This window comes from Scophthalmus maximus, chromosome 20, assembly GCF_022379125.1.
Source record: "Scophthalmus maximus strain ysfricsl-2021 chromosome 20, ASM2237912v1, whole genome shotgun sequence".
Taxonomy (NCBI): Eukaryota; Metazoa; Chordata; class Actinopteri; order Pleuronectiformes; family Scophthalmidae; genus Scophthalmus; species Scophthalmus maximus.
The window spans coordinates 12,379,257-12,395,443 of NC_061534.1; the positions used below are offsets into that span (position 1 = coordinate 12,379,257).

At 41.5% G+C, this 16,187-nt stretch overlaps 1 protein-coding gene across 1 annotated transcript; it reads left to right on the forward strand.

Annotated features, from left to right (window-relative positions):
• The first annotated feature begins 839 nt into the window (after positions 1-839).
• On the forward strand, positions 840-10,317 carry amacr (alpha-methylacyl-CoA racemase). Its single transcript, XM_035608625.2, has 6 exons — positions 840-1,252; positions 1,893-2,149; positions 2,824-2,967; positions 4,805-4,965; positions 8,272-8,458; positions 9,510-10,317. Exons 2-6 carry the CDS (start codon positions 1,903-1,905, stop codon positions 9,917-9,919), a joined length of 1,149 nt encoding a protein of 382 aa, XP_035464518.1. The 5' UTR covers positions 840-1,252; positions 1,893-1,902; the 3' UTR covers positions 9,920-10,317.
• Positions 10,318-16,187: the final 5,870 nt, after the last annotated feature.

A 16,187-nucleotide genomic window follows, 5' to 3' on the forward strand; every position in this document is an offset into this window, starting at 1 on the left:
ATGAGTTTGCTGTAATGAGCCTCAGTGGTAAGGATGGAGCTCACTTATGGGATTTTACAATAACATCATCAACACCGACCTGTGATCTATGTACATAGAGTGTTTTGTGTGGCCATTAAAGTGTGCATCACTGGTTGTCATGAAATAAAGATAAACACAAAACAAAGCTTTCAATTAACAGAGTTCCTACTCATAATGAGATATGTAATGATATACCTGGACATGTAGCCTGGATAAGACTTGTTCACAGTAAACAACAGTGCTGTGTGAAAGCAAGGCTGTATAACTTTTGCCAAAAAAAGTCCAAACCTACAGTTGCAGTCTGTACTTTTATTTTCAACATATGTACAGTGTTGGGTTTTCTAAACATTTGTACCAAGATGTCAATTATTAATTTGTGGGAGCCCATTTCCACCAAGATCAAAGTAAAAAAAAAAAGATAACAAGCAATAATTATAAGATAGCAAGTCATTATTATCAGTTTAAAGTCAAAAATGGCAAGCTAGTAAGTCCAAGGGTCAAAATCATGAGATTTTATGACCGATTATTCGTGATTATGACTTTAAATCTCATAAATATGTCGAACTTTCTCTCAATTTTGACTTAGCAGAAATGGTCTTAATAGTCAATACATCCAGTCTAGGTGAATTTGGGTACATAGCTCTAAATGTATAAATCATTGCTAACGTCGTTAACTGTGCTGGTTCACCCTCCTGGCGCCGCGGTAAGTGAAGTCACTTTGTCGAAACATCGTCATACAAAGACTCAATTTCCCAGAAGCCCTCGCTTCCGTCGCGATGAGGTCACCGAGAAGTTGCCTCTCTAGTCATTAGCGTTTGATATATTCACCGGCGAACACAGAAAACCGCCCGGCTCGGCGGAGTCTGCGCTTGGTATCGACCCTCTCAACCTCCAACCGTCACAGCTGAGCGGGCTGAGGAGGCAGACAGACACCTTCTATCCGTCTGCATGTGTGGCTACAGCGCCAGTTTCCCCTCAAGTCAGCATTAGTTTGTATTCCTCTTTGTATCCGCCCTTGAGCGGTTAACGGGTCAACAGTAGCCATTTTTAAATGTGTGTCGTCATCAGCTGAAAGAGTTTCTGTGTGTTTCTGACTTGTTGTGTCGTCGCCCTGTGAACCCTCCGCCGAGGGGGGCGGGCGGTCGGTCGTGTGTCGGTTCCCTCCACACTTCCACGTGTGTGGAAACGACCAGCAGAGGAGAGGAGTCGTGTCCCCGACCTGGAACCAAAGGTGGGACGCGAAAACTAAACTAAAGTCGCAAGGTCATTGGCTCGTCAACAACAACAACAACAACAACAACAACAACAACAACAACAACAACAACAGTGTAGCTACACAAACGCGCTTCCTGGTTTCATCAAACATCTGTCATGCATGCTATAATAGTTCATTGTTAGCATTAGAGTACCTGTGGAGCACGTCTGGGACACGACGTGTACGTGTGTTTGAACTAATGTAAATGTATGAGTGACAGATGGCACTTTGGACGTGCAGCCAACTTGCACTTTGCTCCGTGTCAAAGTCCTGCTGTCATTCGCCATTAACTGTGACGCACGCTGGACTGTACACACTGCGTGCTTTCCCCCCCAAACCTTTATCGAAGTTAACACACATTACATATAGGTTGCACACAAAGGAGCATTTCATGCCGTGACAATGAAAAACAAAACATTGGCATTTTTGTGATTATGACAAACTCGTATCAGACATCAAACCAGAAAGGGAAAGTAAGAAAAAAGAAGATGAATTGATGCAGATGAAAGCTTGTAAAAGGGAAATGTGAACATCAACATGTGGTGCGCTTTAGAGCCTGACTGAGGTATTGGATCACATTATACTCAGTCGTGTTTTCTAATTCTCTACCTGACAGTCCTCTCATCATGGCACTGGCTGGAGTGAGGGTTATCGAGCTGGCGGGCCTGGCTCCGGCACCGTTCTGTGGCATGATCCTGGCCGACTTTGGCGCCAAGGTGATCCGCGTGGACCGGACCAAGGTCGGCATGGCTATGGACACACAGGCACGGGGGAAACTATCTGTGGCCATCAACTTGAAGACCACGAAGGGTGTGGCCTTGCTCAGGAAGCTCTGTCTCCAGTCCGACGTGGTCCTTGAGCCCTATCGAAAAGGTCAGCAAACTCCATTTTCCTCTCGCCGGAATGCTCCGTAAATGTTCCTGCTGCTACGAATGCGTCTGAGTCAGACCCTCTACTGCTGCGTTCTTCATATACCAACGGCAAACTCTGGAGAATGTCCGGACCCAATTTTCTAGAGCTCAAGTGATAAAAGATATTCTATATTATATATCCATGTGTATCTTATATGTGTAAGGCAAGGCAACTGTAATTGTATAGCACTTTCCATGCACATGCCAATTCAAAGTGCTTCACAGAAAAAGAAAAACAATAAAATAAACAGTAAATATATAACAATAATTAAAGTGCAAAAGGAATACAGACAATAGGTTCAGAATATTATTATATATTATAAAATTAAAAGTCAGTGCAAGGGAGTGAGAACAGTACAAATACATAAAAAGTGTAAATAAAACAAGAAAAGTTGCGCTTCCCTAGATTTCATTAAAAGCCCTGTCGAAGATCTTTAAGATCAGATTTAAAAGCTTGTAGTGTAGTGGCGAACCTCTGATTTTGTGGCAGTTTTGTTCCAGACATAAGGAGCATAAAAAACAATATTCAGAGATGATGCGTATTCAGACAGGAAAGCGAGGCTTTGGCCACAGGATTCGCTCCAAGTAAATGTTTTTTTGAAACAGTATATTGACGACTAACTTCCGATGGCCCAGGTGTGATGGAGAAGCTGGGCCTCGGTCCACAGGAGCTGCTGAAGGAAAACCCTCGTCTGATCTACGCTCGTCTGACGGGGTATGGACAGAGTGGACCGTATTCTTCTGCGGCCGGGCACGACATCAACTACCTCGCAATGTCAGGTAATGACACACTGTATTGACACACAACAACTAGATTGGCATTGAGCAGAGCGCATACTTCCGCCAAGGCCCAACAGTGACCTCATGATTCCTCCACATCTGGATTTCTATTTGGATCCACACCAAATTGCACACACTTTAGAAATATGCTAGATTTTTTGTCCCCATCAAGATGGATGTATTATTCCCTGGGAAATCTGTGAAATTTTTTGAGATACGAAAAATGCTTTTTTTGAACTATGCATGGCAACATATTCTGAATTCTTGTGACTTTTTCATTAGGTCCCTTATCATTTGCTATCATGGTGTAGAAAAGTTATCTCGAAACATTTGGGGGGGGGGGTTTGAGCATATTTTTCTTGGATCTGCCCCTTTTCCAGATCTGCATCAAAGTTGAATGGGTTCTTCCTTGGCCCCATGTCTCATCCTTCCATCAAGTTTCGTGGAAATACATTCAGTAGTTTTTTGTGTATTCCTGCTGACAAACAAACAAACAAACAAACAAACAAATGGACAGAAAACATAACCTCATTGTCAGAGGTAATAAACTCTTAACTGACTTTCTGCAAGAATTCAGCCGTTTCTTTCACATTATTTAATTTTCCTATGGCTCTGCCTTCTAACTTTCTCATTAACACTTAGTGTGACTTTGGACACTTGCAAGAAAAACAACCTAATTTTAAAAACCTGACTTTAACCAGAATTGGTTAAAGGTTCACACACAGATGATTTGATTAAATCCAAATTCAGTGTTGAATACACTTATCGTAGTTAAAATTCTTGTGAATCTCTTACAGAACTATTGTTTGTTTTAACCACTCAGCATTTGTATTTAACTACAGGCTTAAAAAATAACCCCAGCTCAGATTTCCAGTCACATTTTGTTGGCTGAGAAATTCTGTGTTTAGTAACAGAGTAAAGTGGCTGCCTCTTTGATATTCACAAGCCGAACCTACATTTTGAAAATGAGTTGAGCACTATACTGTAATGAAATGGTCATCAGATGCAGTTAACCACTATACTGTGGGCTCCATGACTTCACCATTTGTGACGTGTGGACGATGAAACGGTGACATGTAACTCCGATAACACAAAACAAGGTCTGACGCGTGTGTATATGTGTACCACCCTTCAGATACCACTGGAGGGTGATGCAGTTATCCCAAACATATGGTAATTTTGTGTGTGTGTGTGTGTGTGGTCGTCATTGTCAGCAAATGAATCATCGTCAGGTACTCTCCTAGATAATACCCCCAAAATCTAGTAAAAAAAACGGCCATGCATTTTTGAGTTATTTCATCCACATACATATAAATTTAATTTGTTTAATTTAATAAAATTTTAATCAGCTCAGTTTTAGTTTTGTGTTATTAGAACACATAGTGAAATCGGGGGGATTATGTAGTGCAGGTGACACTGACAACATAATGGCACCTTCAAAAAGTACTTCTAATAAAGATAAAGTTTAGTAGTATTACTTTTGTTTTCAAATCTCCCTGTAATATCTGTATGATGATAACAGGGTAGCAACAGGTCAAGGAGGCCCCTTATACAAAAGTTGCAGTCTGAAGTTTTTTTCATCAATCTAAAGTATAATCAGATCAAATATTTGAAGTTGTCCTGTTAAAGCTGTACATTGTACATTCCTGTTTGCAGGGGCTCAGAACCTTTGTAGATTTATTTGATGGCTTCGCTCCCTATTTCATTCAGATACTGAACCAACTAATTTTCCTTCACTTTCAGGGCCCGGGGCTGGCCACAATTCAATAACTCTTCCACCCGTGGGGCTGTCATTACATTTTGTGTTGAGCTTTTCATCTTGTCATTTCCCCAACAGGCCTTTTATCCCGGCTGGGGCGTAGTGGAGAGAGGCCCCACGCTCCGCTGAATCTGTTAGCAGACTTTGCAGGCGGCGGCCTTACCTGCGCCCTGGGGATAGTCCTGGCACTGCTGGAGAGGACAAAGTCGGGGAAAGGACAGATCATCGATGCCAGCATGGTATGCATATCGCCAGATTCTAGTTAACATGTACCGGGGAACAGCCGCAGCAGTCAGTGTACCGAATGCTCCAAAGTACGTGTTGTTTTAAGAGAAATGCCATTTTTCCCCCACTAACGTCAACAACAAAGGGGGGTTAAGTAAAATGAGGGTGGACTTGCTGCGTGAAAAGCAGCCAGACAGTGTCACGGTACATTCAGCCCTCAAGCAGACATACTGTATGCAAGGGGCTGCGTCTGTGTGGCAGTACTGCAACAGGTTACCAGTGAGAGGACGAAATATAAACCAAGCGAAAGGTTTATCAAACCGCAGAGTGGTCTATGCTCCTCAGAGGCAAGAATTTTTACAAGTCGGAAATAAAAGGAACAGTACTCATGACACGTGACATTTTATTAACTTTCATTCTGTATTGCGGTGTAGTATCTTCCCGGGTGATGGTGCACTGCACTGTGGCAAACTTTGATTCCTGATCAGCTTTTAAAGTGGGATGAATGATGAGTTGGACGGCCCTTAGTAAGGTCATTTGATATGCGTATCAAAGTCTCTGAATCCTGACATCCATCGGCTGTCAAGTAGCTGGGAATTTACGAAGCAGAACCCATCTGATAAACTCCTAATTACAAGGACTTTATGTGGTTGGTTTGGTTTGTCAGTTTGTCAGTTTGTTTGTCTGTTTGTTTGTTTGTTTGTTTGGTAGCAGAATTACTCAAAAAACATAGACGGATTTGCATGAACATGTTTAACAAAAGCTTGGTTTGGGACGGATCCAGATCTGGATTTGGATCCAGGAATGATTTGAAGGATTCTTCACCACTGTGAGAGGGATTGCGCAGCCTTGGCGGAGGACTGCGCTCTCTCAGCGTTCACGCTTTTTGTATGGCAACTCTGTAAATCGTCATGAATTGATGTGGCGTATACAGCACTTTCAGTTGTGTACCTTTTTATTTTATTGCGAATACAGTATTTGTGCAATATTCAGTTTTTAGGCCCCCCCCTCCTTTATTGTGTAGGGAGAACACACTGTAGTGACCACCTATTCTTATCTCTTTTTAGTTTCTTTTAAAAGCCGACGGTCAAATTAAATTGAATCCATTTCATTAATGCATTACTTAATTAGATAAAGCTTTCCCCCCAGGCGGTGTTGCCTCTGGTGATGGGACAAAAACAAAATCTGTCTCTAGTCTCTGGAGCCCTTTGGCTCGTCACCTTATTCCCACAGATTTGTACTGCTTGTGGTGGGGGGTGGTGGGCTAAAAGAAATCCAGGCTTTTTAGACAGTGGATGGAAAGAGAAGCTCCAGAAATTTTACCCATAGCAGGAAGCTGTTTGAACCAAGCGGAGCATTTACCAGCTAAATTGCCAAATATCCCACCAAGGAGTTGGTGTAGAACCAAATAAACCAAAAAAAACGATTTGAAAAGAGGGAGAAATTTAATTTGCCCATGTTAATTAATGTGAGCCACATTTTGTTTCTTTTAATTAAGAGCGACGGTGAGGCACTTGATTATTGCCTTTTTCTGTCATGGTATGAGCCATGCTTGCTTTTCAATGAAGAAAATAAGGATATAAGTATATATTGTGTTCATGTTTGTGTCCTTTTTTTTTGGTAATTCTCAAATACACATTTTATTAGAGCAAAAAGCATCAAAAGAAGACCCCACAGTCAGGGAATCATCCCAGCTTTCCCATTGCCTCCAGTCTCGATTTTGGCACAGAGAAGTTGTAGAAGCGCTGAGGCCCTTGACCAGTGGCAAAGCTGTTTTCTGCTCTGTGAGTTGACTCACGAAAGGAAAAAAACAAAACCGCCCCACAGCTGCTGAGTGTCACAACGGTCACAAATGTGTGTTACGTGATCTACAAGCGAACGATAAGAGTTAAAAATGCGTACAGTGATTTGAGACTTTTTTTGACAAATTTCTCGCCCAAAGCTTCTTTTTTTTTAAAGGAGCACAAGCTTCATTACATGTGACACTTGATTTGATTGCAATCAGCAGCAGTAGAAGTATCGGTCAGCGTCTGCTTCGGCCTCTTTAATGTGCTGCACAATCATGGCATCCTGGCTTTTTCATGGGACAGTAATATTTCACAGTTGACTGTGCCGCCAGGGATATCAAAGCAAGTGCATCATTTTTCAAATTTGCACTTGATCAACCTTGGTTTGATTTTAAATACATTCTGTTATCTCAAGCAGGTGCATTTGTAATGATCTGCGCATATATGAAGACATACAGAGACACACTGTAGTGAGAATAAGACTGCTGGTGGTTGAGCTCTTAAGATCCTCTGCTGGTATCCACTCAAGCATATAAGATTCTGCTTCACTATGAGACAGCTACATCTTTGGACTGACTTTTTTTATGCGAGTGAACATGAGAGGTTTTGCATGAATGAATGAATGAATGAAAAAAACAAAACACCGGAGGAGTGACTCATACCCTGCTCGATGAATGCATGGCACGATTTTGCCAAGTGGCCGTTGTCCTGAGACCAACAATTTGTTGGAGGTTCCTTGGACAACAACTGCCTTACCGCCAATCAACGTTTGTGATGTCATCACAGTGAGCGACACTAGCCATAACCCTATTCAAAATGTTGGTCTCAGGACAGAAGCCACTCCTCTTTATATACTCTAATTAGACAATGCTATCTTTTCTAATCTAAAAAAGACTTGGATCGCGTTTCTTATCTTATTGGTTGCAAAAGTGAATGCATTACTACGCATTATGACGAAATGTTCTGACTTCACGGTCGCATCATGATGACGTCATTCCTACCATATGATCATCAGTATAAGCTTTAGTGTGTGTCTATTGTCCTATAGAAGGCAGTGATGATTTTTTTTTCTTTTTCTTAAACTATGCCACTTGATTTCATATGATACCAAACCCCCATTTTTTGCTGAGTGATCTTGAAAGAAAAATTTGGGATCATATTTTTGTTAGCCTCGACCTTCGATCAGCTCCAAAAGTTACTCATCTGGAGAAAACCTCCTGAAGTAATAATCTCACCAAGTTTGTTGGAAGTCCGTTTGTGCACTGTTGAGTTACTTTGTCCACACTCAGGGATGGAACAAAACCCTACTTATATGCCTAAGTTGCGCGCACGTTAATAAATGAATAACAAAATGAACATCTTACTTTTCAGAGTGCTTTATATTCATTTTTCTGGCCTTCATAATTTACATATGATTTGAATAATAATGCATTTAAAGTATAATGCAATATATTGTTATGTAATATATTTCAATATCAAACCATTGTGACCTTGTGTCCTCTTTAACTCCCCTCCCTCTCTCTCTGTCCTCAGGTGGAAGGAGCTGCATATCTGGGTTCATTTGTATGGAAATCTCGAAGTGTTGGTATTTGGGAACGTTCTAGAGGAGAGAACATGTTGGACGGTGGAGCGCCCTTCTACGAAACCTACCAGACTTCAGATGGAAAGTACATGGCTGTCGGTGCCATGGAACCGCAGTTCTACATACAGCTACTCAAGGGTATGTACCAGGCAAATATAGACTGGAGGTGTTTTTTCTAGATGAAATAAATCACTACAGCACCGTAGTACCAGACATTTTCCTGAAATTTTCCAGAGGGGCTGTAAATTAGAAAGCACATTTTCTGGAACTTTTTCTTGCCAGCCCCCTCGTAAAATTTCTGCAAAATGTCAGAGTGAGTCCTCGTGAGAATACAGAAGAATAATCTCCGGGAAGATTTGCGCAGAGTGAGTAGTCTACTCACACGCTGCCCCTCGCCTGAATGTTTCGGGAATTATCCTGCTCTTGTGAAAGCATCTGACCCGGACAGTCCTTCGTGTCTTTTGTGTTCTTCATATGTGAACAGCGAACTCAGGAAAATGTCCCGGAACCAGCTTGTGAGCCTGTTCAGACCTGGGAACATCCGCCGTGAAGTGGACAGCTATAAATTACGGGTGTGATCTTATCCAAGACACATTGAGGAACATTCGGGTCCTGGGCCACATTTTAAGGATCACCTATTCCTTTGAGCCACTCCAATTTCACCATGAACCGAAAATATTTTAACACTCTTTTGTGTTACACATATGTTGATTTATTTGTGGCCACCGCTATAATATCAACACTTGTCTGACACATTGAATATCTGTGTTGTTTTTTTGGGGCCTTTTGGCATTTTGACCAGAGGCTTCAGGGTTTTATTTTGCAAACAGACGTAGTAGCGGGCATGGGGCCTGACTGAGAACTTGTCCACTGCATGCCCACCTACACCTGCACCTACAATCATGCACCGATCAGATGGTACCAGCTGTCAATCACTCTGTATCCACGCTACAACGTATACGGTGCTTTATCATCTATTTTGCCCTAAATGAGACCACAATTTACAAAATGGACATCTTGCTGTAGTGAAGAAAACTTGAAGCTATAGATTGAGACCATAAATTTCTCATGAAATATTTACTGATGTAAGAAATCAAGTGAGATTTGTCTATTTTACATCCTTTTCCGTTGACACTCATTTTTGCATTGGCTTACATAAATCATTTTTCTTCTTTGTTATCATTCCTAGGTTTAGAGTTGGACGCTGGGGAATTGCCTCCACAGATGAGCATCAGCGATTGGCCAGAGCTGAGCCGAATATTCACGGATCGTTTCGCCTCAAAGACCCAGGCAGATTGGTCGACGATTTTCGATGGGACTGATGCCTGTGTTACACCTGTGTTGTCTTTTGACCAGGTGAGCTCACACCCACATAACCAGGAGAGAGCGTCGTTCATGAAGAACTCCGGAGGAGAAGAAAGCCCCCGCCCGGCCCCTGTTCTCTCCCGGACGCCTGCAGAGCCCTGCCTCGCCTCCGACCCCGCCATTGGAGAACACACGGTCGAGGTCTTGGAGGAGTACGGCTTTGCGTCGGCAGAGATAAAGCAGTTGCTAGCAGCAGGGGTCGTAGAGCGTAATGCTGCAAAGGCAAAGTTGTAGATGAGCGCGAGTCAGAAGTTTTAAAAATCCACACTGGAACCTTAAATCTTTTAAGTGTTAAGTTTTAGGGCAGGCAATGTAGATGAGATGGACCTGAAGGAGAATTCTGGGCTGTGGACATGATGCATATAAATAATTGATTTGAATTAGTCAGTTGGTCATTCTTGTCCATTTGTGTAGCTGCCTCCTCTTCTTTAGTGCTGCTGCCGTCCTCTGAATGAAGCACTAAAAAGAAAAGATAATTAAAACACAAAATTCATGCTCATATGGTCTCGACTGGTTTTACCGTCATACTGTTATCATGATGCATTGTGGACTAAGATGCATTTTTTGTGCCACAAAAAGTAATGCGGAACCATGTTTGTGGCTGCACTTGAACATTAAAACATTTAACCTTCTCCATGATCACTTCTTTTTAATCCAGCCCATCCTGCAGCACAGCTGCTGTCGTAACCCTCTGTTTGAGTTCATTCTTTTCTGTTGAAGTTGTGACAATGGAATTTAAATTGTATGTGTTGGAAAGCAGGTCGGCAGTGAGTGCCTGTATTTAACAGGTATTATTTATCAGCTGCAAATCAAATTTCCTTCTCACCACTTTGTCTGTCATCACAAAGGGCAAATTAATATGTTGATTAGATGAACTACAGTAAATCAGGGCATTAGCAGCACTGAAACAGTTCTGTCGATCAAAGAGCGTGGGAGACGACAAGGTCCCTCTCTTTTCTCCTCTACAAAATTTTTTTTTTTTAAATAGTTCTGCTGTACGTATAAAGACAAATAGAGAAATAAGTGAAATGCATCATATAATATTCATTTAAAGTGACCTTTCAATCAAAAGGAATTTATATACATTAACGAGTTATGCCATGTATTGGGAAAAAAAACTATTTCTAAGGCATTCTTCTAAACAATGACAAAGTGCTGTACATGGGGAAATTAAAGTCAAATTAAATTAAACTAAAGGCAACAGAGGATGACATTGAATGAACATAAGATTTAGGGATGAAATAAACAAATATACCAGATAAAACATAACTAGAGGTAAAACGAAAAGAAGTTAGAAAGTTAGAAATTAGGTCTGATTTAAGTCAGTTGTCATTAACTACAGACATTAAGTAAAGTCAATGTTTCAGATCCTGCAGGTACTGTGTCCCTGTCTGTTTACACTGTGGTGCAGCAGAAAACTGGCACCATGATGGACGCAAGCCAAAATGATGCAGATTTGTCTCAAGCAGCCACAATAACGTGGAAACAGTGCAGCAGGATCAAGTGGTCATCGGCTGTCAGTTTGTTTTTTTGTGGTTCATGTTGAACATGCGAACGTCCCTACATTGATGAAATAATGATAATAAGCAGACAGATACAAAGTGTGAAATACTAATCCTAATAAATCTCTGTCGGCCTGTCCTTCAGTTTTTAGACAGCCGCTCATCCAAACAACTTCACCGTCGACACCTCATCCTCCCCGGGGTCCTCTGCAACAAATCCACCAAGTTTACATTTTGTAATTGATTCACTCAGTGCCGACTGTACATGCAGTTGTTATTCCTTCACCTCACAGCAGCCCGGTGGCGCAGTCAAAGGTTTAGGCAATTAAATGATTGAGACTGGAAGGCGAATGATAACCATCGCCACAGGAGCTTCACTTAAATCCAAGGCTCAGGTTTTTGTAAAGCTAGACCAACAACAACAACAACCACAATATGTTATTACTATATGAACGCGTGTTGTGAATGAGAGATGGCCAGAAATGGGCAGCAGCACGACACTGAAACAACATGACAGAGGCTGAATGTTGGAATGACTTTGGACTGACTTTGCATCTTAACAGTAATCCTGTGGATTTTAGGTAATAGGATACAATGCAGATTATAGGTTTATCCCATTGTTCATATTTTCATGAGCCAATGCATTTTACGCAGTGTAAAATCAGCCTTTGAAATCGGCACAAAATGTCAATCTTAGATGTGTTTTTATTCGTTGCATAAAGAATATTATATTTTTTTAAAGTGCACGCGCTGCTAGGAATTCATTTTCGTGCTGAGGTTTAAAACACCAGTTCATTTAGAACACACACACACACACACACACACACACACATTTCTCACCTCTCCTTGTTGGTATCTAACCAGACATAGCCTTAGATTTCATTGCCCAGGTTTTGAGTTAAGATGAGGTGAATGGAATTTGAGATCATCCAAACAGTGAAAAATTGTATTTAAAGAAAATCTCTCCTCTTTTCTGTGCAATATTTACATTTTGCCTTTGATGGATTACAACCTGCTGAAATAAGTAAAGGGTACCTGTGGAGTTTTTTGCAAAACATATTATTGTTTCCCAGCCTGAAGGTCTTGTGTTTATACTTGAAGCTTCATAAACTCGTTGAATACTATAAAACGGATCAAACCAGATGCAATATTTGTAAGGCTTTGAGTGAAACAATTCAATTACAAGAAAATTACCTATTTTGATTATATATAATTTGCCAGACATTTGCCGCCTCCAGCTCCTCAAATATGAGGATTAGTTATGTAATGTATGAATGTATTAATAATGTATTATCTTTGTGATTTTGAGCAAAACAAGCAATTCAAAATAACTTTGGGCTGTGAAGTTGTTTTTGCTGCTTATTTGACCGCCCATGGAGAAAACCACGGGCAGATTAATTTGCAGGTAAATCGAAAATGAAAGTTGTCATTAGAATCAGCACTCCAGCAGCGCTCTGAGCAAAAGAAACAAAATTCTGCTCACCTTAATTCTGTACGGGAGACTGTACTATTGTCATAGGCTGTATTGTATGAGTACATGAAATTTAGTTAAATGTGGAGATTGATATCGAAAACTATCTTGCCTGACTCAAGCCAAAGGTAAAAAATTGTGCACAAACCGAAGTGAAAAGTGTTAGCAATCAAACGGTCCTTGATCATTAACAATTATCAAATACAGTGGTCTTTTTTCCATAACAAAGCAGCACGGATGCTGCAGTCGCTTACGACGGCCTCTTACCAAGTATCATCTTTCTCAGGATGTGCAGCTGTGCGTCACGCCAGTGCTCGCTGAAGAAGAAGCCCACAGAATTGCTCCTAACCCTTTTACCGCCAGGCTGCTTTCTCCATCGAGCACTCACACAGTTGTCAGCTTTGTTAATGGCCGTACTACTCTCTCTGTCTTAGTGGCCTGTAGACCTTCAGGCACATAAGCATGTGAGGAATGTCTGTGGTGTGATTCAGGACATCTGACTCTCACCTTGCCAGGCCAAACACAGGGCATAGCGTGAGATTAGTGGTGCCTCCGAACGCCGTTTAACATGTATGTGAGTTGATATGTGCCGAGTAGTTTGGTCTTCAATGTTTTCTCTGGTCGGTCGGTTTTGTTTTGTTTTTGTCGGCAGGATTATGCGAAAAACTTCTGTACAGATTTCCATGGAACTTGGTGGTGGTGAATAATGCATGGATCTTGATTTAAAAAAAAAAAGATCAGGCAGGGGACTGATGTCTTTGAAATCGTGCAATTTGGTGCAGCTCGATTGAATTTATGTGGACTGTTTGTCCTTGACAGCAGCATGCATTAATTTACTTAAGGGCTGAAATGTGAAAGTAACAATTTGAAGATTTATGGGGATTGGGGGGAGATTTCTTTTAAAACAATTAACAAATCCAAGTCTTTTTCCATAATGAGGCAGTTTTTTTTCTTCATATACCACTGACGTGACCTACGTCCAATACAAAATCAGAGTCGATAAGAAACAACACAAAATGGATGACTTCATTTAAGAATTGCGGCGCTTATCCAGCCTAGTTAGGCATTAGCCCCGGGGAGCTGCCAGACAATGACTCTGTGTTTGTATCTAGTGCTGCTGTGTTCATCAGCACAAGTCCCACTGTGCACGGAGAGTCACGCTTCAGCTTGATTGTAAGGAAACCGCATAAGTCGAAATTTGTTATTTTCCTTACGTATTATCTTCTTGATTAGTGAGAAGTTGTTTGGTCAATGTATGTGATGCATCTCAAGCGAGTTTAGTTAACCAACCTACACAACAGAGAAAAGCATTCATTCCTCGAGACTGAATCCCTCTCTGCATTTTATCTTTTTTGAGCTGCAATGTACGAGTTCAGTTGTGATGATTGAAGGAAGATTAGAAACTGGAATGTGAGAGATGAAACAGAGATGTGCATGTGCATTGTATATAACAATTGTCAGTATTGAGGAGGGGGGACGGGCAACCTTTTCCTTCTGCCTCCTCCCTGACATCTTCCACCTTTCTGTTTGTAATCAGCATCCCTCCACAGGCATCACATGCATCGTCACTTGATTAGCTTAAAGTGCTGCTGTGACGAACCACAAAAGAGCCCTTGTGAATTTATTGTCTGGTGAAGAACTTGTAGATCAGGACAAGAGGCTTCGGGGGAAGAGAGTGGGCAGAATCTACCACTCGTATAGGTCAAGCATTTAAAAAAAAGTTAACATTCTTCATGCAACAGTTCGTGTAATGTGTGTACACTTCTAACATTTAACGAAATACATTTTCACAGAACATTTTCGTTTTCTTTCTTTTTCAATTCATTTCTTTTCTTTGCATTTATTTTATATTTAATTTTTTAAAACTTTCTTAAGCCTTCTTTTCCGAGGGGGGCTGCACGGTGGTGAAGTGGTCGGCGCTGTCTCCTCACAGCAAGAAGGGTCTTGGTTCACATCCCGGTCAGAACCAACCAGGGCCTTTCCGTGTGGACTTTGCATGTTCTCCTGTGTGTATGCGTGGGACCTCCCACGGGTACTCCGGGTTCCTCCCACAGTCCAAAGACATGCAGAATGCAGATTGGGGTCAGGTCAATTGGAGACTCTAAATTGATCATAAGTGTGAATGTGCGTATTGAATGTTTCTTTTTTTCTTCTTCTGAATGTTGGCCCTGCGATGCGCTGGTGACGTGTCCAGCCCGATGTCAGCTGGGAGTGGCTCCAGCCCCCTCGCGAGACCCTTAAAGAAGAAAGCAAGCTGTATAGATAATGGATGGATGATCACAGAGGTCTCCACCTGTATTTAAATACTGCAGCCCTGTTGTTCGAAGAAATGACTTTGCATCATCTCACTTCTCTGGCTGCAGTTCAAACTCGCACATGATGATCTCATGACACGCATAAAACACTCAGACCATCTCTCAACTCTATTTCAGTGGATTGGCTGTTGTGTGAGCAAAAAGTGCTTTTCTCCAGATTACGGCAAAAGATGATCATCCTGATGCAATGTTGTTTGCAGTGTATCTCGCGAAAAAAGTGACTGACGTAAAAGAAAAACACAGGAAAAAGAGATATCCTGCTTCCCCCAACATTGTACAGTTCCACCACACGGAGAAAATGTGAATAAAAAAGCAGTTTTGTCCCAGTGGACATGCCTCGTTGTGCGGAAATTGGTTGTGAGTTATGAAACTGCACCGCGTGTCAGACATCAGATAAAACATCATTCAATAACAGATCCACAAGACCAGTACAATTATAGCAGTCACAATAATAATAATAAGCTCTATTTATAGCAGCTTTCAAAACACAGTATCTTTAAAAGATTAAAAAAAAAGATGTTTTGAAGGTAAACATCCATCCAACCATCTTTATTCTTTTTCTCCATAGCATCTGACTTTGGGCGAGAGGTGGGGTACAACAACCATTCACTCTCACATTCATATTCACAATTATAAGATAAGATATGCCTTAAGATAATTATGGTCAATTTAGAGTCTCCAATTAACCTAACCCGGGGTCTGCATGTCTTTGAACTGTGGGAGGAAGCTTGAGTACCTGCAAAAAAACCCAACATTTTATCTCGGTGAAGAGGAGGAGCTCCATTCACTGCAGGACTTTAGGCTTTTTAAGTCCTTTTCTCCCACAGAAAACGTTGCTCCTAAAGTGCCTGAAACGCCTCATTTGTACCCGCCCCACCCAAAAAACAAAAAAAAAAACAAACAAGATCTACGCCACACACTAGACGTCACACTTGCACTTCATAACATTCTCATTCACATAACCAGCGCCATTGTTACCTTGGCCTATAGTGGTTGTCAGTGTTAACAGCTGGTCAGGACGCCTCTGGGCGAGGGGCGTGGCATTTTAAGACATGAGCTCTAAGCAGCTGACCAATCACGACAGAGGAGAGCTTTTGACCAATCAGAGCCGACTGGGCACGGACCATTTCAGACAGATGATGAGAAGAGACGGTGCAGTAATCTAAGTGCACGTTTTTAACATTACACCATGTGAATATATTCTTGTAGACCCC

Excerpts from the sequence above, each read along its gene's own strand:
- amacr (XM_035608625.2), top strand. The coding sequence starts at position 1,903 with ATGGCACTGGCTGGAGTGAGGGTTATCGAGCTGGCGGGCCTGGCTCCG. Across the intron at positions 2,968-4,804 it reads CAACTACCTCGCAATGTCAG|GCCTTTTATCCCGGCTGGGG; the intron begins GTAATGACACAC and ends TTTCCCCAACAG. Across the intron at positions 4,966-8,271 it reads AGATCATCGATGCCAGCATG|GTGGAAGGAGCTGCATATCT; the intron begins GTATGCATATCG and ends CTCTGTCCTCAG.